Source organism: Narcine bancroftii, chromosome 8 (assembly GCF_036971445.1).
Source record: "Narcine bancroftii isolate sNarBan1 chromosome 8, sNarBan1.hap1, whole genome shotgun sequence".
NCBI classification, from domain to species: Eukaryota; Metazoa; Chordata; class Chondrichthyes; order Torpediniformes; family Narcinidae; genus Narcine; species Narcine bancroftii.
The window spans coordinates 46,221,382-46,245,040 of NC_091476.1; the positions used below are offsets into that span (position 1 = coordinate 46,221,382).

Here is a 23,659-nt window from a genome sequence, read left to right on the forward strand (position 1 = left end):
TTCTGCCTAGTTCCACTGACATGCAAATGGAACACTTCTCTCCATACCCCTCCCATTCACACACCTGCCCAAATGTTTCTTCATTGTCAAAATTAGCCTGCATTCACCAATTCAGTTGGCAGCTCATTCCACACTACCACCACTCTCTGCATGAAATAGTTCCCCTTAATATTCCCTTTAAATTTTCCCATTTCAGCCTTGGCCCATGTCCTCTACTTTTTATCTCATAACCTCAGTGGAAAAAGCCTGCTTATATCCATCATAATTTAGTGCACCTCTATCAAATCTCCCTTCATTCTTCTAAGCTCCACACCTGTCCAACCTTTCACTGTAACTCAGTTCTTCAAGTCCCAGAAACATCCTTGTAAATCTCCTCTGCACTCTTTCATCTTATTGATATCCTTCCTGTGGTTCAGCAAGCAAAAATGCACACAATACTTCCAACTCTGGGTTCACAAATGTCTTATACAACAACACCATAACATAACTCCTATAATCAATGGTTTGATTTATGAAGGCCAATGTGCTAAAAATCTCTCTTTATGACCCTATCTACCTGTGACACCACTTTCAGGGAATTATGCATCTGTATTCCCAGATTCCTCTGTTCTACCACACTCGTCATTACTCTACTGTTTACTGTGCACATCCTACCTTAGTGAAAAACCTTACACTTGTCTGCATTAAATTCCACCTGCCAATTTGCAGCCCATTTTTCCAGTTGGTTCAAATCCCTCTGCTTGAAAGCCTTCATCACAGTCCTCCAATCTTTGTGTCATCAGCAAACATGCTGATCCAATTTACCACATTATCATCAAGATTGTTGATTATAGGGGAGAAGTCGAACATTAGAGGGAGTTTTCAATCACACAGAGTGATGGGAGTATGGAATGAATGATCACAGGCTCACTTTTAACATTCAAGAAAAGTTTGAATAGGTGCATGGATGGAAGGGTATGGAGGGATATGGCATGGGTCCAGGTCAGTTGGACAAAGCAGAATAATAGTTTGGCACAGACTGAAAGGACCTGTTTTCTGTGCTGTAATGTTCTATGGTACACCCTAACATCCTGTTTTTGTCTCAGTGGGACAAATCTATCCATAACCCATGGCAGTGGTCCCCAAACAACCTCCACATTTCTGTTGTGCATTTTCTCAAGAAAATCTATTCCCAATTACTGCCAAGTTTTGCTCAATATCATTGTGTAATGATCCCTTTCCCAATTATTTTCTATCTTCTGCTTCTGTCCTTGTGCACTTAATTTTACCTCTTCCATCTCAGTCAAGGTAGAGAGTTTCAACTCAAATTGATCATTTCTACCCATGGACCTGCTGAGTATCTCCAGCAATTCTTTGCTTATTCTAGCATCTGCAGCTTTTGCTGTTCTCCATCAAATCTGTCATTTTTATCAAAGCCATTTAAAGTTTTTGAAACTAACATTCACAAAAGCTCAGGGACATTTCATACAATAAAAGCTTAGAATAATACAGCATAGAAACTGGCCCTTCTAGTCAGTGATTATTCTCCCTAGTCCCACTGACCTAGTCCCCAACCATAACCCTCCATAACCCTCTAATCTATGTACCTGTCCAATTATTATTAAAAACTAAAATTGAGCCCACATTCATCACTTCAACTGGTGCTCGTTCCACACGCCCACCACTCTGTATTAAGAAGTTCCCCTTTAATGTTCCCTCTAAACCTTTCATCCTTAACTCATGTTCTCTGGTTTACAGTGGAAAACATCGACCTAAATTTACTCTGTCTAGATCCCTCAATATTAAATACCTCTATCAAATCTCCCCTTTTTCTTCTATTCTCCAGGGAATAAAGTCCTAATATATTTAACCTTTCCCTGTAACTAAGTTCCCGAAGTCCGGGCAACATCCTTGAAAATTTCTGCACTCTTTCAATCTTATTGATATCTTTCCTGTGGTTAGGTGACCAAAACTGCACACTATACTTTAAATATGGCCTCACAACTTTACCATAACATCCCAACTCCTAGACTCAATACTTTGATTTATGAAGGCCAAGATGCCAAACAATCCCATCCACCTGTGATGCCACTTGCAGGGAATTATATATCTGTATTCCAAGATCTCTCTTTTCTACTGCACTCCTCAGTGTCCTATCTTTACTGTGTATGTGCTTTCTTGGTTTGTCCTTCCAAATTACAACACCTTACTCTTGTCTGCATTAAATTCCATCTGCCATTTTCAGCCCATTTTCCCAGTTGGACCAGATCCCTCTGCAAGCTTTGAAAGCCTTCCTTGCTGTCCACACCTCCAATCTTTGTGTTATCTGCAAATCTGTTGATCCAATTTACTACATTATCATCCAGATCACTGATACAAATGACAAATAAAAATGGTCCCAGCAACAATCTCTGAGGCACACCACTAGTCAAAGGCCTCCAGTCTGAGAAGCAATTATCCTCTACCATTCTCTGGCATCTCCCAAGTAGCCAAGTTGAATCAGTTGACTACCTCCCCATGAATACCTAGTGTGTCTGAACCTTTTTGACTAACCTCTCATATGGTACCTTGTCAAAGGCCTTATAAAGCCCACGTAGACAATATCCACACCCTTTCCTTCATCAACTTTCCTGGTAACTCCTTGAAAAACTATCAGATTGGTTAAACACAACCTACCACACACAAAGCCATGTTTACTATCCCTTAAAGTATTCTTCATGCTAAAAAGGATATAAATGAGCAAGATATTTTGAGTTGGTACATTTTCCCCATGTCTGTGTGGGTTTTCCCTGGGGCTTCAGTTTCCTGCCACCATTTGAAACATACCAGGTTGTTGGTTAATTGGGTGTAATGGGATGGGATGGGCTTGTCGGCCAAAATGGCCTGTTACCATGCTATATGTCTACATTAAAAAAAAATATAGAGATGAAATATAACAATTTGACCTTCTCCCCAAGCCTAATGTCCCCCATTTATTGAATGGGGTCTTAATCAGACTTGATGTAGGTTAAGGGGCAGTATTTCCTACCTGACAACTGGGAAGCATGTGGGAAATCATGGTACTCTATTGGATTCCAAGTAGAGTGACCCTTAGTCAAAACAGGGTAGAAAGAAAACAATTAAAAAAAAAAACCTTGGTGAATGATTAACTCCATCTAACTACGTCCTAAATTTAGACCTCGTTAGTCCCAGGTTTCTCATTCGGAGCTGCGAGAGTGGAAATTGAAACAAGAAGATAGTTTAAAAAGCACTGGGAAAGGTAGGTGGTTGTTTAAATTTCTCCATCGATGAATTAGCTGCAGCTAATAAAGGGAAAGGGAGCTTAAGTGGAGCAACTGCTGTGATAATTTGAGGCTTTGGATTAAGAAACTTTGGTGAGCAGAGGCTGAGGACATGCTACAGGTAAGGCATGAACTTTTCATAATAATCTTGAGTAGGTAATAGAGATGGGCAGCCTAGACAGTGGTATGCTCCAATTTCAGGATATGGGAAATCTGGGACAGCAGACGTTGGAGTCAAGAGGGCACAACTTCAGGTTTGAAGGGATCCCATTTAGAACAGCGATGCTGAGGAATTTGTTTGGCCAGAGAGTAGTGAACTTCTGGAATTTGCTACCATTGGCAGCTGCGCAGGCCATGTCATTGTGTGTATTTAAGGCAGAGATTGATAGGTATCTCAATAGTCAGGGTATCAAAGGTTATGGAGAGAAGGGCTTAGTGGGAGAAGAGAGCAGCTCATGATGGAAGAGCAGAGCAGACCTGATGGACCAAATGACCTCCAATATATTGCTGTCTTGTGTTATGAACTAAACCTATGAGGTGCACACAGCTGCATCTACTCACAGACTGTTAAGTAACTGGAGCTGGATGAACTCCAGATGATTTGGGAGACAGAGTGGGTGATAGAAGCTATGAAAGAGAAACACACCCAAGAGGCAGGCAGCTGAGTGAATGACTATTAGGACAGGGAAGGGAAATAGGCAGTCAGCACAGAGCATCCCTGTGGCCGTACCCCTCAACACTAAGTATAATGGTTTAGATTCTGCTGGGGAGTTCGATCTGCCATGGACAAGCCGAAGTGATCAGGTCTCCCTCAGAGTCTGACCCTTTGGTTCAAAAAGGAAGGGGTTAGCTATTGTGATTGGGGATTTGATAGTTAGGGGAACAAATAGGAGGTTTTGTGCACAAGACAGGCACTCCCAGATGATATGCTGCCTCCTATATGCAGAATTAAGGACCTCTCAGAATCCACGGCATTCTCAAGCAGGAGAATGAGCAGCCTGATGCCATGTTTCACTTTGGTACCAATAACTTAGATAAGAAAGGAGATAAGGTCCTGAGGAAGGAGTAAAGAGTTGCAAAGGAAGATAAAAAGCTTTGCTGCTCGTGCCACTCACCAGTGAGGGCAGGAAAAGGAAGTTTTAGCAGTTGAATGCTTGACTGAAGAGTTGGTGCAGGGGGCATGGACTTAGATTCGTGGATCATTGGTACTTCTTATGGAGAAGGTATGACCTGTACAATAAGGATGGGTTGCACCTGAACTGGAAGGGGACCAACATCATGGTAAAGAGGTTTGCTAGAGCTGAGGAATCTATAAGCAGGCTAGACAAAAGATATGCTGTAGATGTTGTATATTTGGACTTACAAAAGGCCTTTGATGAGGGGCGGCACATGAGGCTACTTAAGATGAGAGCCCATGAAATTACAGGAAAGATTCTGGCATGGGTACAGCATTGGCTAATCTGTAGGAGACAAAGCAGCAATAAAAGATCTTATTCACTATTGTTTATCAGTGGTATTCAACAGGGGTCAAAGTTGGGGAACACTTTTTATGTTGTGTGTTAATGATTTGGATTGCAGAATAAATGGCTTTGTGACCAAGTTTGTAGATGATATAAAGATGAGTGAGAGGCAGGTCTTTGCTTTGGCTTCGTGGACGAAGATTTATGGAGGGGTAATGTCCACGTCAGCTGCAGGCTAGTTTGTGGCTGACAAGTCTGATGCGGGACAGGCAGACACGGTTGCAGCGGTTGCAAGGGAAAATTGTTTGGTTGGGGTTAGGTGTTGGGTTTTTCCTCCTTTGTCTTTTGTCAGTGAGGTGGGCTCTGCGGTCTTCTTCAAAGGAGGTTGCTGCCCGCGAAACTGTGAGGCGCCAAGATGCGATATCAGCCCACTGGCGGTGGTCAATGTGGCAGGCACCAAGAGATTTCTTTAGGCAGTCCTTGTACCTCTTCTTTGGTGCACCTCTGTCACGGTGGCCAGTGGAGAGCTCACCATATAACACGATCTTGGGAAAGTGATGGTCCTCCATTCTGGAGATGTGACCTACCCAGCGCAGTTGGATCTTCAGCAGCGTGGATTCGATGCTGTCGGCCTCTGCCATCTCGAGTACTTTGATGTTAGGGATGAAGTCGCTCCAATTAATGTTGAGGATGGAGCGGAGACAACGCTGGCGGAAGCGCTCTAGGAGCCGTAGGTGATGCCGGTAGAGGACCCATGATTCGGAGCCGAACAGGAGTGTGGGTATGACAACGGCTCTGTATACGCTAATCTTTGTGAGGTTTTTCAGTTGGTCCTCCATCAGCCAGCTCCCCACCATGACTACCAGCCCCCCCACATCTCCAACGGGCACACAAAACTCAAAACGGTCAACCAGTTTACCTATCTCAGCTGCACCATTTCATCGGATGCAAGGATCGACAACGAGATAGACAACAGACTCGCCAAGGCAAATAGCGCCTTTGGAAGATTACACAAAAGAGTCTGGAAAAACAACCAACTGAGAGGCAGGTAATGATGAAGAAACAGAAGGGGTCCAGAACGACTTGGATAGATTCGTAGAATGGACAAAAGTGGCAAAAGAAATACAATGTGAATGATAGAGTCAAAGTGTGTGTGTAATATTTTTTCATGTCTTGTGGCTCACAAACATCTGAAGTTTATTGTATGTGGCTCTTACATTAAGCAAGTTTGGCCACCCCTGGGTTAGCATGTGAGGAACATTTGGCAGCTCTTGGACTGAACTACATGGAGTTCAGAAGAATGAGGAAGGGCCTCAGTGAAGCATTTTGAATGGCTTGGACAGAGATGTGGCAAAGTTGTTTGAAGGGCGCCCATTAGAAACAGATACAGAAGAATTTCTGTTGCCAAAGAATGGTGAACCTCTGGAATTTTCTTCCATGGGTGGCTGTGAAGACCAGGTTGTTGGATGTATTTAAGATAGAGAATGATCGGTATCTGAATGGTCAGGGTTATGGGGAGAAAACTGGCAAGAGGGGCTGAGTGAGAGAATGAATCAGCTCATGATGGAATGGCAGAGCAGACTCCATGGGTTGTATGGCCTACATCTGCTCCTATATCATATGGTCTTATGAATAATTGGTGCAGGGGGTATGATTTCAGGTTTCTGAAGCATTCCACTCCCTTCTTGGGAACGTAATATTTGTGCGAAAAGGAATGGAAGGGGACCAATATCTTGGTGGAGAAGTTTGCAAGAGCTGTTGAGAGGGTTTAAACTAGTTTAGCAAGGAAATGGTAACTAGATGGTGAAAAGGTTGATGCAATGTATTGTGAGGTTGTGAGGAAGGACAGGCAGTGGAAGGAGCATTAATGTAGTCAGTTGGAAGAATTGAAATGTGTTTACTTCAATGCAAGAAGTGTTAGGAATATGAAAGACTCAGAAAAACACATGGGTGCAAGAAAAAGAGGATTATGCCAGGGACTGATTTGAGATAGTCAGCATGGCATTATACATGGGAGGTCATGTTTAACCAATTTTATAGAGTTCTTAGAGGTTGTTTAACAAGGAAAATTGATGAAAGAAAGGCTGTGAATGTTGTCAGCATGGACTTTAGTAAGGCCTTTGACAAGGTCCCACATGTGAAGTTAGTCAGCAAGGTTAAGAAGCTCGGTATTCATGGCAAGGTAGTAAAATTGATTAGACTTTGGCTTTATGGGAGAAGACAGAGAGAATGGTAGTGGATGAATGCTTCTTAGACCAGGGGCCTGTGACTAGTGGTGTGCCTCAGGATTCAGAGTTGGGACCATTATTGTTTGTCATCTACATCAATGATCTGGATGATTATGTGGTAAATTGGATTCAGAGCTGGGACCATTATTGTTTGTCATCTACATCAATGATCTGGATGATTATGAGGTAAATTGGATCAGCAAATTTGTAGATGACACAAAGACAAGAGGCATGTGGACAGCGAGGAAAGCTTTCAATAAGGTAAAAAGAGTGCAAAGATTTACTGGGATGTTGCCGGGAGTTCTGGAACAGAGTAACAGGGAAAGGTTAAACAGGTTAAAACTTTATTCCATTGAACATAGAAGAATGAGTGGAGATTTGATAAAGGTATACAAAATTATGAGGGATATATATAAAGAAAATTCAAGTCAGCTTTTTCTACCAAGGTTGGGTGAGATACAAACCAGATGACATGGGTTAAGGGTTACAGGGGAACATTAGGGGGACGTCTTCAAACAGAGTAGTGCAAGTATGGAACGAGCTGCCAGATGAAATGGTGAATGCAGACTCAATTTGAACATTTAAGAAAAATTTGGACTGGTACATGGATGGGAGGGGTATGGGGGGGGGGGGGTTATGGACCTTGTCAAGGTCAGTGGAACTCAGCAGAATAATAGTTTGACACAGACTGGAAGGGCCAAAGGGCTTGTTTTCTGTTCTGTGGGTGTGAGGTAAAGAAGGTTTAGTTGTTGAGTAGGTTTGTGTTGGTCAGCACATCATGGGCTGCAGGGACTGTATGAAGCTGTAATGTTCTAAATATTTAGAGACTAGATTAATTTAAAGGTAATACATCAAAAAATAGTAAAGAGTGGAATTTTGGACCTAAGGAATCCTTGTTTAAAATAAATGCTACAGAGTGAAATCAGGGGATTTCTCAGATTTGACTCAAAATGGCAGCACGTGGCTGCTGCTGACCATCAGAAGAAAGGCATGCTTGTTTCAATTTAAAAAAACATTTATGCCATTAATGGATGTGATAAAGACCATTTCCATTCACAAAAACTGCATATTAACTATCATTAAATGATAGCTCTACTTTTAATGACAACACGGCAGTTATGTTTTCATTTTTATGAATAATTGATTTAATTAACTGATTTTTGAAATCCCTACCTATTGTGGTGGGATTTAAATTTATTGCTCAAGTTTGTTCTTCTGTATTGCTTACTTTTCAAGTAACATTTTTTTTTAAAGCTATGGAAGTGAACAGGTCAAAATTAGTTTTGCTACATATTGCCATATTGCTGCAAGAGCACTTTGAACACATTTTCCCTGTTTGGTTTGGCCAACACCACAGTCCACCATCAGCTAGGTGGGACTGCCCTGACCTACTTCCACCATTAGCCCTCTGATTGCACCACAGCATTAACTTCCTTCCTTTGATGCTAATTCCTGATGATGTAATGTTAATTGATGGGACCAACTTCCACATGATCTAAAACAATACCACCATTTGGCACTTTATACCTGTCCATCACCTTGTGGTTTTCAACTGCTTGAAATATTCAGACCTCAGGTTTTCTATACATTTGAACTTAGTTTTGTATTTAGATGCAAACCAGAGTGCATGTGTGCCATTTCAGTCATTTTCCTTACCTTCGTCTTGCCCACGAAACAATTTATGTGAAGTTTTTAGTAGATTTGATCTCATTCTAGTTAGTTGGTCCAACAGGCTCCGGCGAGGGATGTCATAAGCATTCCTGTAAGTCTGGGGCTTAACGTCCTATGTTTGAAGACAAGGCCACTTGTAAAAATTTTCAAATCAGTTTTTACTCAATTCACAAAGCAATAGAGCCTCTATTACAGCACAAAAATACATTTCATTTCAAAAAAAAACCAACAAACAGAAGCATTATTTATGGAGTGAAACATGAAAGTCTGCAGATGCTGAAAATGTAGTAAAAACACAAATGTTGGAGGAACTCAGCAGATCTCGCAGCATCCATAGGAGGTAAAGATATAAAACTGATGTTTCAGGGCCTGAGCCCTTCTTCAAGGTATGTGTAAAATGTAGGCAGTCACCTGAATTGAAAGGTTGAGGAGAAGGAAAGAAAGGGCAATGGGAGGAGCACACATCAACAGACAAAAGGTGATAAATTGGACATGGATAGCAGGACAGGAGTGGAAAGGTGAGAATTGATCAGGGGAGGCTCTGTGAATGCAGAGGTGGAAGAGAGAAGAGAAAAGGAAAGAGCGAGAGGAAAAATGGGGATAGATGGTGGGGAGGGCGACTGGAAAGCAGATTAGTCGATGTTATGCCATCCAGCTGGAGGGTCCCAGATGGAATTTGAGTTGTTCCTTCAATTTACTGATTGTCTCAGCATGAGACCATGGACAGACATGTTGGCATGGGAATTGGACAGGGAATTAAAATGTGTTACTACTGGAAGACCCCCACTATTGTGGCGGACAAAGTTGAAGTGCTCAAGAAAGCAATTTCGCAGTCTGCGTCATGTCTCTGATGTTGAGGAGACCATAACGCAAGCACTAGGTGCAGTAGATGACCCCTGCAGATTCACTTGAGTCTCCAAATAGTGGTGAGGATGGAAGTGTGGGTGGAAGAATAAGTCTGCAGTCACATGGGTCAGCGTCAAGGGGGTGATAGGTGGGAAGGGAGGAGTGGATGAGGGAGTCACAGAGGGAGCGGTTCGTGAAGGTGGAGAGGGGAAGATGTGTCTGCTGGTGGGATCACGTAGTAGGTGGTGGAAATGGATACAGAGGCTAGTGGGTGGTAAGTGAGAACAAGGGAAATCCTGTCCTTGTTGCACATTGGCGGGAGGCCAGTGCAGATGTGCAGGTAATGGAGGATATGCAGGTGAGGGCCGAGTTGATGTAGAGGAGGGGAAGTCACTTTTTTGAAGCATTAATTACCTTGTTTAGAATTGCTATCTGAAAGCCAGCAAACTCCTTCATACTTAGCTCCATGGGCCTGAGAGGCACCTCTCCAGTGATTCCTTGCAGTAGTGCCTTAAAGTCTTTGCGATGAGCTAAAGACAATACACCAGATTGGCTCTTAACTTTGATTCCCAGATCCTGTGGAGTCTTTTTCCCAACCGATGCAATGATACGATCTGACTCTATTTTGGCCTGTAACACATATTAATGCTATCATGGAAACTAAATTACACTGTGGATGTTGGAATCTGAAACAAAAACATAAATGCTGGAAGAACTCAGCTAGTCAAAATCTGTGGAAAATCAATTGACATTGTGAGTGAGCAACCTTTTCTCAAAAGCCAATGGAAAGCAAGATGATCTGAACATCAACCGAGATGCTGCTTGATTCATAACTTACAATATTTGTTGTTTCAGTTGACATGTTCCATCCACTGTAAAAAAAAATCTTTGATATTAAGTGCCAGTCATCTCCATCAGTGTTGCCAGCAGCAGTAGCAAGACAACAAAAGCAACAAGAATACTCCCACAGGAGAGTTCTTTGTAAAAATGGCAGCGCTGCCACTGGTGCAGATCCATGGAGAACAGGGAGTGAAGTCTCAGTGCTCAGCACAGGCTTTAAATGGCCTGTTGAAGGACTCAACAGTGGTTTTATTTAAAATCCCGTGATTGTTGGTCTGCGTCCATGACTAGCAGCAGCCACGAGGGGTTGCAGACTTCAGGGAACCAGAAGATGGGCACAGGGCACCAGGAAACAGGGAGACCCCCATGCCTGAGGAGAAGCAGAGGAGACAGCCCATGTTATGGTGACCATAACAGCAGACCAGTGAGGGGTTTTGCAGCTGAAGATCCCACACAGGCAGCGGGCTGATGGTGACTCATGGCAAGGAACTCCCGCAGGCTGCTGGCTAGAGGGACTCGCATCAGCAGCCCGCAGACTGCTGGAGACTGGCTCAAAACTAGATGAAGGGGTACCAGGTATTGGAACCATGATGTGAGAGGGTGCAAAGATGCTGAAGGGTTCCTAATCATATTAGAAGCTCAGATCTGGAGCTTGGGTTGCCAATGGTATGGACTGAACTCTGGCTGCAGAGGCTGTGGGAGCACTGGAGGAGAATTGACAGACATTTGGTGACTCTGGGGGTTTGGGGGGGGCAATTATCTTTTGCTTCTCTTTCTCTGACTGTAAGAAGCACCAGGCAATTTCTGCCGATGGCAAATCTGACTGCCTTGCAGCAGACAAAAGGTAATTTTGTATGACAGTTTTTAATTACATGACGATAAATTGAATCGTGAATCAATCTTGAATCTGATCAAGATTTGTTGTCTCTACAGACGTTCAAACCACAAAAGTTGAATTAAGATAGTACTAACAAGCAACCAAATCCTGCATTAATTAGTTATCTAACTCACAATTCTTTAGCAATACAGTAAAACCCGTGGTATCCAACACCTATGGGAATTGGTAGAAACTCTTGCAATGCTTAATATACCGTCATCAGGAATAAAGTTTAAAAGACAAAATTACTATTCTGTACTTACATGGAACAAACTTCCTTTGCATTAATAAATAAACCTTAAAGCATTTTTACTTTATTTTCAGTCACTTTCTTAGAAAAAGTTTGGCCGTCACTGCAGCTGCAGGTTCCTCCCCCTTGACAATAACATTTTAGATAATTAATCCCTCTCCCCCAAATTTACAGAAAAAGCCTCTGACTGGGGTGACTCTTACTTACTAAGCAGGGATAAGGAGACACTTTAAGACAGCCAACCCAACAGCAGGAGGCATCAACCAGCTCTTCACCCCAGGCGATGCCATTTTATTCAAACACAACTTTTTTCAAACTTTATTCAAACAGCTGTTATGAGAAAAGCAGGACCAAGGCACTCTGCGAGCTCAATATTTGTTCCCATCTTCACCAAAGGGTTATGTTACTTCAGATAATATTTACAATTTTAAACAATTTTTTTAACCTTATTCTTACTTATTCTAATTTTTTTAAATTATTTTCCTTGCTTTTTTTGCCAGTTACTTGAGGCTGCCCATTGCTTGAATTCCAGATACCAAGGGATTTACTGTATTTGTTATCATGTGATAGAAAATATTGAACATTTCCTCAAGAAATACCAATCCTGAACTGACACCTCCTCCCTTATCACCATTCAGGAGCCCAAACAGTCCTTCAAAGTGAAACAACACTTCACTAGTGAATTTGTAAAGGTCATTTACTGCATCCAATGCTCCTAATGCAACCTCCTCACTCTCTATGCTGCAATCACAAGAAACTCTCAGTGATCAACCATATTATTTCCACACACCTATGCCTCCCCCAAATATCCATCCACGTCTTCATGTACTACCAAACCGAGGCGACCTATAAATTAGAGGAACACCGCCTTGTATTTCGTCTCAGCAGTCTCCAATCAAATGGTATTAACATCAACCTCTCCAATTTCTGATAACCCTCTCCCCTTTGCCTCTTTCCCTACCCCTGCTTCCTTTCCTCCAGCTCCCCACACCTTTATTTTCTTTTCTGATCAGAGTTACCTGCTTCCCTTTCCCAATCACTTCTCAGCATTTTTCTCTAACCTCCCATTACCTCTTATCTATTTGCTGTGTGACCTCCTGAGTTTCTCCAGCATTTTTGTGTATTGCAGTGAACATTTCTCACTTTTCTCTTACCAACCCCATCCCAAAACCAATCTTGCACAAAACAGACCAACTGCCCGAAGAACCATATTTATCTGTATCATCTTGCATTATAGCATGAAGGAATAACACAGAATATATAGACCATTCCACCCAAACTTTTGTCATCTTTGCTCATTACACATTTTTTAAAATTCCATTTTTCTGTGCACTATTCCACTTCCCCTCAAATACATCGACTGTTGTGGGAACAAGCTCCCTGTTCTCACTACTTAAAAATAGTTGCTTCTGGGGGGTGGGGGGTGTGGCAGACGTCTTTCTCTGAGCTCTCCGAGAAAATCCTCTAAAAGGCGACCATACAGTGGTTTTAACAAAAAATGTTCAACTACAAAAGTGTGGATACTTTTTTTTTTAAAGATTAATATTGAAGAATGATTGGACGATCCCACAGGAAGAAGCCAAAATTCGTGATGGAAAAAACTCAAGCCTTGCCAGTCGCCTCGACAGAAAGTGCAGGTGGAGATGCCTCCTCCTCTCAACGAACATCAGACTGAAATTTTACCAATAACAAACCAAAATTATGAGCGATTTCAAGTAAACAGTATGCTTAAATGGAAAAATTATGAGATTAAATATTTAGGAATCATGCTCGATATCAATTTGAACAATCTATATAAAATTAATCACTCTCCCTTATTGGCAAAAATAGAAAAAGATTTGCTGAAGTGGAAGGACCTGCCCCTGACCTTAATAGAAAGGGTTACTGTATTAAAATGAAGATCATGCCAAATATCCAATATTTGTTCCAATCAATATCAATATATTTATCAAATAAGTTTTTTAAAAACAATAAATGGTATGGTTAAGCAATTTTTATGGAACAATAAAGTGCCAAGAATAGCACTGAACAAATTGACGTGGGCCGACAAATCAGGCGGTTTGGAAGCTTCCGGATTTTAAGAAATACTATCTAGCTTCACAACTTTTGATATCACCCAATTGGTTACATATGGTGCTACATGGGTTGGAAGAAGCATCTCCCAAAGATTTTATTTATAGGTGGAACTTGAAACTAATTAAGAAAAAAGTCTTCTGATCTTATATTGATTCATTTGATTATAATATGGCAAGACACCAACGACATAATAGGAAGGAAAACTGGAATTTCTGTAAGGGCTCCATTATGTAACAATCCATTGTTGCCTATGTTAATGGGGAATAGAATTTTAAAATATTTGGTCCAAGAAGGGGATTAGGTATATTGCAGATTGTTAAAAGGATGAAATTTTAATGTCATTCAAACAAATGAAGCAAATACATGATGTCCCAAATGGCACCTTTTTTTTGCTATCTGCAATTAAGAGCTTTTAAAGAGAAATTTGGGGAAAAATACGACTCCACCAGGGTCAAGTCAATTGGAACGCATTTTATGGGTGGGTAATATTCTGAAGTATATTACTCAAATTTATTTTACCCTCGAGATGGATGGGAAAGAGCTCAGAATTCATAGGTACAGGGAAAGATGGGAAGCAGATTTAGCAATGAACATATCAGAATATTCCTGGGCTGAATGTAAAGAAGGGGTAACATGGACTATTAATGTGAAGTATGGTTTGGTGCAATACAATTTTCTTCATCAATTATATTTGACTCCGCAAAGATTGCACAAACCAAAGCCTGAAATATCCGACCGATGTTTCCGATGTGGAATAGAAGGAGGAACATTTCTCCATTTTGTTTGATCCTGTGTGAAAGTAAATGTTTTCTGGCAGGAAGTGTCAGAAGTACAAGACCGAGTCATACAAACCGGGACCAATGCCTGAAGAGGGCGCACAAAATCAGTGAACCAGTGCGGACTCGAAAGGCCAACATGGCCTGTTTCCGCTCCGTAAATGGTTATATGGTTATATATGGTCATCTAAGATTACAGGAGTCAACTTCCCTGGCAATCCAGAATTAAATTTGTTGGGGAATTTTAAAGACATCAGTAATCATTTAACTGAGTTCCAAATCTCATTTACTATGATTGCATTGACAATAGCTAAGAAATGTGTTGCCATCATGTGGAATCAGATACACCGATTTCTCTGAAGAGATGGATATCAGAAATGGAAAAAAATTACTTATAATTTAAGAAATAAACATGATACATTCCTGAAGACCTGACAACTGTATATAAACTTTATTGGTGCACAAGTGTAATTCTTTCTTTTTTCTTTGGCTTGGTTTCGCGGATGAAGATTTATGGAGGGGTATGTCCATGTCTGCTGCAGGCTCATTGGTGACTGACAAGTCCGATGCAGGACAGGCAGACACGGTTGCAGCGGTTGCAAGGGAAAATTGGTGGGTTGGGGTTGGGCATTGGGTTTTTCCTCCTTTGTCTTTTGTCAGTGAGGTGGGCTCTGCGGTCTTCTTCAAAGGAGGTTGCTGCCCGCCGAACTGTGAGGCGCCAAGATGCACGGTTGGAGGCGATATCAGCCCACTGCCGGTGGTCAATGTGGCAGGCACCAAGAGATTTCTTTGAGCAGTCCTTGGCACGCACCACCAACAAGTGTAATATTGCTGCTGTAAATACGCGATCTGTCCTCAACCTTATACTATTTTTTTTAACTAGTAAAATAGATTGTGAGCCTTGATGTGAGACAAAAAGACTCTATATCCGTTTACCTTTTTTAAGTTAAGAGGGTAATGAAGGGGGGGGGGCGGGCTGGAATGTTTATATTGGTTTGTTTTTATATATATATATATTTAGAATGTTTAAGTGATATGTGTTTGAAAACTAAAAATACAATATTTAAAAAAATAGTTGCTTCTGAAACCACCACTTGATTTTCAAGTGATTTCTTGAATCAATGGTCTCTCATCTTGCCATCCCCACAATGGAACCCTTTTGCCTCTTCCATCATTTGAAAGACATTCATCAGGTCACTCTCACAAATCCTCTTTTTTAAGGGAAATGACAGTTTATTCATCCTTTCCTTGAGATATCAAACTAGTACTTCTGCTATCATCCTTTTTTTGCATATCCTCCTGGCTCTGTTTTTTAAACTCCTGACAATTTGAATGGGAAAATCTGATACGTCACTCTTACCAACTAGTAGGGGCTATAAAAGCCATGAGATTAAAGCGAAAACATCATCCCATAAAGACTTTGGGCCAATCAATATTTTAACCACCGTCAAAGAGCATATAAATACTCTGCTTTTAAGCAGAACTGAAGTACATTATCCCAAAATTCATCAAAAATGCCTGAAAGAAACTCAAAATGTGGCATCTCAAGTTCAAATTTGAAGTACTTTTCACAAATTTGAAAATGCTATATAACTCAGCTTTTAAAACGAAAGGAGTAAGGAGGAACAGGATATTCGGGCCCTTGGGCCTTCTCTGCCATTCAATAAGGTCATGGCTATCCAACATTCCTCGTATACTTTCTTACTCACCTTCCAGGACCCCCTCAATTTCAACTGATTTTAAAACTTTCAGCATCGAAAATATTCAAGGTTCAGCTGCCATAGTTTTCTGAAGAAAGGAATTCCAAACACTCTAAAGCTGAGAAAGGTAAAAAAAATCCTCATCTCAGTCTCCATTGGAGCCCTTAATTCCAAAATTATTTATTGAACTCCCACAAGCGAAACAATTTTTCCAGCATTTATGCTGTCAAACGAAGCCTGAGATCTACTCACTGCACCACTGTGTCACCTCTCATTCAGAGTTCTACAGCAAGGAAACAGGCCCTTCAGCACAACTTTCCCATGTCAACTAAACTTGTCCCATTTGCCTGTGTTCAGCCCATATCCCTCTAAACGTTTCCTAATCACATGCCTGTCTAAATTTCTTTTAAGAGATACACCTGTACTCCCTCCTTCACTTAATCTGGCATCTTTACATAATCCATCATCTAATCTGAGGGGGAAAAAGGGCCAGCTACAGAGAAACCCTGTTATAGCATGATCGTTGGAGTCCATAAAATCTCATCACGAAAAAAGCAGGGTTGCGCTAAATTGGGGGTTCACTGTATTTCCCTATTTAATGTGCATACCTACATCATTTCCATTTCTCCTTTATTTGGAACATCCCAGTTATTCTGTATGTATTTTAAATCAAGCTGGAACCCTGATGACCAAGTCTAATGACATTGCATTATATTCCAATTTTTGTGTTAAATCAGAGCATCTAAAATCGGGGTTTCACTGTTGTTACGAGCCCAGAGGTCCCCAAAACCCAGCAGCAATAGATATTTACCAAGACAAATGGTTACTTAAATAAAAGATGCTTTTAATTATCTTTAAACATGAAAATAGAATCACACTTTAACTTACCGCTATTGACTGAACTAATCGAACTTAACCCCTTTCTAATTCTAAGCTCACACATATGTAATGTGTATGTTAGTTCAGAAAAGTTCTTTGGTTCACAGTCCAGTCTCACTTCTTATTCTTCCAAGTTCACTGGTTGCAGGCAATTATTATACTGTGCACAGAATTTAACATTTATAAAGTTCACCAGGCTTTGGTGCTTGAGAGGAAAATGGTTATCGCTCAGAAAGGTTCTTGTCGGTTTTCAGAGAAAGATTTGTTGTTCCAGGACATCCGCAAATGATTATTTTTTTAATCAGCCACTCCAGTGTCTTGCTGACGAAACTTGCCCCATCAGGGTTTTCCAGATGATAACCTTTTTCTTTCAGGTCACCACAGAGTTCCTTTTTGTTTCACTTATTCCAAGTAAAACATTAGACAGCCAGTCCTCTCCTCTTGCTTGAACCACAGGGGCTTTGACCAGGCTGCCTTCCAAATGGGCTTTCCACAAGCTTGCCAACTTGTCCTTATTCACTTTATCTCTCCCCCACATGATTATATAAACTTCAATGAAGGTCCTCTCTCAGTGGCCTACATTCCAGGGAGAAAAGTCCCAGCCTCCTCTTACAAGACCATAAACATAGGAGAATTAGGCTATTCAGCCCATCCAGTCTGCCCCATCATTTCATCATGGCTGATTTACTTACTATACTTTCTTAAGCCTCATTTTCCTGCCTCTCCTCATAACCCTTGATTTCATTCTTACCAAGAATGATTCAACCTCTGTCTTAAGTATATCCAATGACTTGGCCTCCACAGCCATCCAAGGCAACAAATTCCAGGGATTTACCACTGTCTGAGTAAAGAAATTCCTCCACATCTCTGTACTAAAGGGACATCCTTTCATTCTGAGGCTGCTCCTTTTGGACCCAGACTATTTACTTCCCATCCCCACATTAGGAAAAATCTTCACAAACACTATCAGTTGTTTCAATGAGATCCCGTTTATACTTCTCAACTCCAGCAAGTCCCAGAGCCATTAAACCTTGTTTCTAACTGGAATATACTTTTGTTGAGCACCATGAAAATCTCTTTGAAAGACTTCAAAGCCCTACCATTCACTCTACAAGCTTTGCCCTGGTTAAAACTCCCAAAGTACAATACCTCACAATTCTCCAAGTAAAATTCCACTTGCTATTCCTTGGCCCACTTTCCTAGTTGATCTGATCCTTTTGCAATGTTAGATAACTTTTTTTGAATTGTCCACTGCACTACCAATTGTGGTGTCAGGCACAAACACTGCTAACTACATCATCATTTGTTATAACTGCTTGGATGACAAACAGTGATGAACCTAGCACCAACCCCTTCAGCACACGACTAGCTATAGGCCTCCAACCTGAATCAGAGCCCTTCACTACCACTCTGCCTTCTACCATCAAATCAATTCTGTATTGGCTGTCTCATCCTGGATACCATGTGATCTGACTTTTTGTATCACCTTATCATCCAGGATCTTGTCAAAGGCATTACTAAAACCCAATTTCGACAACATCTACCACCCTGCCCTTGTTAATCTTCTTGGTAAAACTCAAGGCCGCAAGACAATTTCCCCACACACAAAGCTATTTATTGCTAATCAGTCCTGGCCTTTCAAAAAAGCAAGTAGATCCTACCTCTCAGAATCCCATCCAGCAACTTACCCATGATTGATGCACGAGGCAAAGTTTTCGAGTCTATTATTAAACATGAGGTCTCAGGGAACAAAAAAGAATTGGATGAAATCAGCATGGTTTCTTTAGGGAAGATCTTGCCCGACAGACCGGTTAGAATTCTTTGAGATGGCAATGAGCCAGTCTTCTAGCACCTCGCCAATGCTGCAAATATCTCTTATAGGGTTCCTGCAATATCTTAGCCAATTTCCCATAACATTCTAGGATACACTTGATCTGGCCCAGGGGATTTAGATCAGTATGTGTTTTGAGAACTCTAGAACCTCTGCTTCTGTAATATGGATTCTCTTCAGGTCATCACTATTTATTTCCCTTGAGATGCTCAGATAAAATTCTTCACAGTCCACTCTACCACTAATTTTGGCATCATCAAGCTTTTTGCTCTATTTTAAAACAATGTTGAAATAACAAATTAAACACATTGTAACAACTGTTCAGCTATTTTCTTATAAAATCTCTGCCAAATTTACTTTGCCAAAGCTGTTTTGTCTAAACAACATCATTCAAAATTTGACCAAATGAACAAAGACCATATTTGGGGCAAAGGGAAAATCTGAAATAGGCCTGTATTACATCATCCACAAACAGTGACAATGACTTGGGCTGATCATGATGCTACACAAATTAGCTCAAATAACATAGCTCAGATCAGTATCCAGGCCTGAGATACATGTTTACTGTCATAAAAATATACACTGTACAAATGCATCAAAATTCTTGCTTGCTGCAAACACATGTATAAAACATACACCAACTACAATAGTACAAAAAAATGGCCATACCATGACAGATAAAGATAATAAATATCAAAGAGTAGATAAATAAATCTTCAGTGGCAATTAGTCCAAGAAAAAGTATGAACTTTGTTTCATGTTGCACTATGTTGCTTTCCTCATGACTGCCTCCTTAACTCACAAAACACATCACCATCTCCTGCCCTGTGGAGACATTTGTAATGCCCTGCAGGCAAAGTACCCCATTCCAAATACTGCTGGGAAATACTTACCTGTTGGCTAAGTTTCTTGAGGTAAGAAATTACACTGTAACTGAGTCCACAATCCATGCTGTTATCATTTAATAAATTTGGAGCCCCCATCATCCGCAGTGCTTTTTTCAATGGCTGAAACCATAAATATAATGATCAGAAGATGACAAATTTATCAAATTTGCATTAATTTAATAATTATCACAAATACACAAGACTTTTGTAATAAACTTTTAAAAATGCAACATTAATATGATAAAGAACCATAAAACACTACAACAGAGAAAGAGACCGATCATCCCATTTAGTCTGTGCTCGTTCCACACGTCATGACTCTGTGTGAAGAACTTATGTTCCCTTTAAACATAACACCTTTCACCCTTAACCCATGTCCTCTAGTTTTTGTCTCACCTAACCTCAGTGGAAAATTCTTGCTTGCATTTACTCTATTTATACCCTTCATAATTATGCACATCAATTCTCCCCTCATTCTCCTACACTCTAAGGAATAAAGTCACAACCTGTTTAACTTTTCCCTGTAAATCAGTTCTTCAAGACCCAGCAACATCAAGAGGAGTCACGTGATGGAATAGTGGCCGGAAGGGTAATACCAGCCCTCTCCAGAAAAGAAGAAAAAAAGTGAAGAAAAGACAAAGTTCAATAAATACAAAATATAAGAAATAAAAGATAAAGTTGTAAAGAAAGAAAATGGCACCCAAGAAGGAACAAGTAAAAACAATGGGAAAAAAAGAAAAGACGCCGGAAAAGAAAGGAGAAGGCTTTATCTGCACAAAGAAACAGGGAGCTGTGGTGGTGAAGAGCGCCTGATCTCCGAGATTGGTATTGGCCCTGCGGAGTTGCGAACCCTCGATTGCAAAAATGGCTCCCTGAACCAAACAAAAGTGCGAGACTCCTCACGCATGCACAATCTAAGGAGAAAGAGAACATCGACGGGAGGGGGGCTCAGCCGAGGAGCAGACAACCACAGCGCGACCAGCTGAAGGATGCTCGATACCAAGGCTCTCAGCTGGAAGAGGAGGAAAGCAGCAGGAGAGGGAGTGAAAGGAAAGAAGAGCAGCAGCAGGAGGCTCAGATGAGCAGCTCAGAAGAACAAGACCAACAGCAAGAGGCCAAGCAAGAAGAGGCCCGACAAAGTGAGACAAACAACTCATCAGGAAAGTCAGAAGAGGCACAGATACAAAGAAGAAAAAAGACACAAATACAGGTACAGACTCAGAAGAGGAAGAAGAAGACCAAGATCTTCACAGAGAAATTGAAGGTAAAACAGATGGTCAGAATATAGATAAAGCTTTTTTTGAAGAACAAATGAGAGCATTAAAAGAATGGTTGTCATTAGAATTTAGTGAAATAAAAAGAAAAAATGAAAAGAACAGAAGATAAAGTGCAAAGATTAGAGCAAGTCATGACAGAAATAGGGAAAAGAGTAGAAAATGTGGAAGAACAAGAAATGGCTGTAGAAATGGAAGTAAATGACTTAAGAAGAAAATTGGAAGAAAGTGATAAAAAAAATTAAAGAGTTACAAGAGTTGTTAGCTCAGAAAATTGATATGTTGGAAAATTATAGTAGGCAAAACAACATAAAAATAGTGGGCCTAAAGGAAGATGAAGAAGGAACAGATATGAAGGAATTTATAAAAGAATGGATCCCAAAGGTCCTGGGAACAACAGAAATGCAGGAAGGAATGGCATACATTACACTAGCTCTGAAACCATAGACACATGAAAAACCAAGATCCATTTCAGTAAAATTTTTGAAATATACAACAAGAGAAAATATACTGGAGCAGGCAAGGAATAAAATTAGAGATGATAATAAACCATTGGAATACAAGGGTCAAAAAATATTTTTTTATTCAGACATAAGTTTTGAACTCTTAAAGAAGAAGGAGTTTAATACAGCAAAATCGATCCTATGGAAAAAAGGTTATAAATTTATATTAAGACATCCAGCTGTGTTTAAAATATTTATCCCTGGGGAGCAAAACAGACTGTTCTCGGATCCGGAGGAAGCACAAAAATTTGCAGAACGCTTACAGGACAGAAGGAGAGATGAAGAGGTGTAATAAGAATGAAGAATGGCGATAAAATAATATATAAAGATGTAAAAACAATGTTAAAGTAAAGAACTAAAGAAGGGAAAGAGAAGGGAAGAAAGGAAACAAGGGGAAAAAGGGAGAAATTTGTTATATGTGTAAAAAAGTGTTTTCTGGGGTGGGGGGGGTTGGGAGAGAATAACCGTCACTGTGAAATCAGTTGACGCTTGCGAGCAGGTTCGCAATCTAAATGGAAAGGGGAATTGTGGTTGCCCGGCAAGGGATAAGGGGCAACTCAGAGAGGGAAGAGATGTTTGGCATTAAGGGAATATTGGATGTGGGAGTTGTTAGAGTATTTTATGTTTTAAATGTGTTGTCATACATCGAGTTCAAAAAGAGAAAACTGAGAGATGAAAATGGGCAAAAGGGGGATGGTGGTGGTGAGGAAGCAGAAATGAGGTGTAAACAGGATATGAAATGGCCGTGTTGAACTATATGATTATAAACATTAATGGAATACATAACCAAATTAAAAGGAAGAGGCTATTAAATTTACTGAAAAAGAAAAAGTAGATATAGCATATGTGCAGGAAACACATCTAACTGAAGTGGAACATAACAAATTAAAGAGATACTGGGAAGGGCACGTAGCGACAGCATCATATAATTCAAAAGCTAGAGGTGTAGATATATTAATTAATAAAAATGTATCAGTCAAAATAGAGGAGGAAATAATAGATCCAGCAGGGTGATATGTAATGATAAAGTGTCAGATATATTCAAAATTTTGGAATTTGCTCAATATATATGCACCTAATGAAGAGGATCAAAAGTTTATGCAAAATATTTTTTTGAAGATTGTAGATACACAAGGAAATATATTGATAGGAGGGGATTTTAACCTTAATTTGGATCCAATGTTGGATAAAACTGGACAAAAGACTAGCAAAAAGAATAAATTGGCCAAATTTATGGTTAAATCAATGCAGGAAATGAAATTTATGGAGGAGGCAGCACCCAAGAGAGAAGGCATATTATTCGAGTAGGCATAAAACATACTCAAGGATTGATATGTTTTTGTTGTCAGCCCATATTCAAGGGAGAGTCAGGAAAACGGAGTATAAAGCTAGACTACTTTCAGATCATTCACCCCTGCTATTACCAATAGAACTGGAGGACATCCCACCAAGAACATATAGATGGAGGTTAAACCCCATGCTACTTAAAAAGCTGGAATTTAGAGAGTTTATTGAACATCAAATTAAAACATATTTTGAAATAAATAGGGAATCAGTGAAACACAAATATTATGGGAAGCAATGAAAGCCTTCATTAGAGGGCAGATAATAAGTTATGTAACTGAGATGAAAAAGGACTACAATCGGGAAATAGAGGAGTTGGAAAGGGAGATACTAAGTACAGAAAAGGAATTAGTAAAAAGGGATGATATAACAAAGGAGAGAATTGGTGGTCAAAAAAAATAAAATATGAAACATTACAAACGTATAAGGTGGAGAAGAACCTAATGAAAATAAAGCAAAAATATTACGAACTGGGAGAAAAAACACAAAATATTAGCCTGGCAACTTAAAACAGAACAAGCTAAAAGAACTGTATTGGCATCAAGGAAAAAGGACAAACAAATTACATATAACCCAATAGAGATTAATGAGAATTTTAAGGAATTTTATGAACAATTATACCAAACTGAGAAGGAGGGGAAAGATGATAAAAATAGAAGAGCTTTTAGCTAAAATTGAACTGCCCAAATTGCAAGAAGAGGAACAAAACAAACTGATAAAACTATTTGAAATAGAAGTAGTACAGGATATATTTAAAAAAAGCTGCCGAACAATAAAACACCTGGAGAGAATGGATTCCCAATAGAATTCTAAAAAAACATTTAAAGAGTTATTAATTCCTCCTCTCCTGGAAGTAATGAACCAGATAGAAGAAACACAAAATTTGCCAGATTCATGTAAGACAGCAATAATTACAGTAATACCAAAGACAGGGAAGGATCCACTAACACCAGCATC

At 40.2% G+C, this 23,659-nt stretch overlaps 1 protein-coding gene across 1 annotated transcript in view; it reads right to left on the minus strand.

The window, feature by feature from the left end:
* LOC138740643 (integrator complex subunit 6-like) overlaps nt 1–23,659 on the minus strand; it is a 133,354-nt gene that overhangs the window by 19,605 nt on the left and 90,090 nt on the right. The window contains 3 exon segments of the mRNA XM_069893569.1: nt 8,605–8,731; nt 9,880–10,095; nt 19,588–19,701. Of these exon segments, the coding sequence (XP_069749670.1) occupies nt 8,605–8,731; nt 9,880–10,095; nt 19,588–19,701 (457 nt within the window).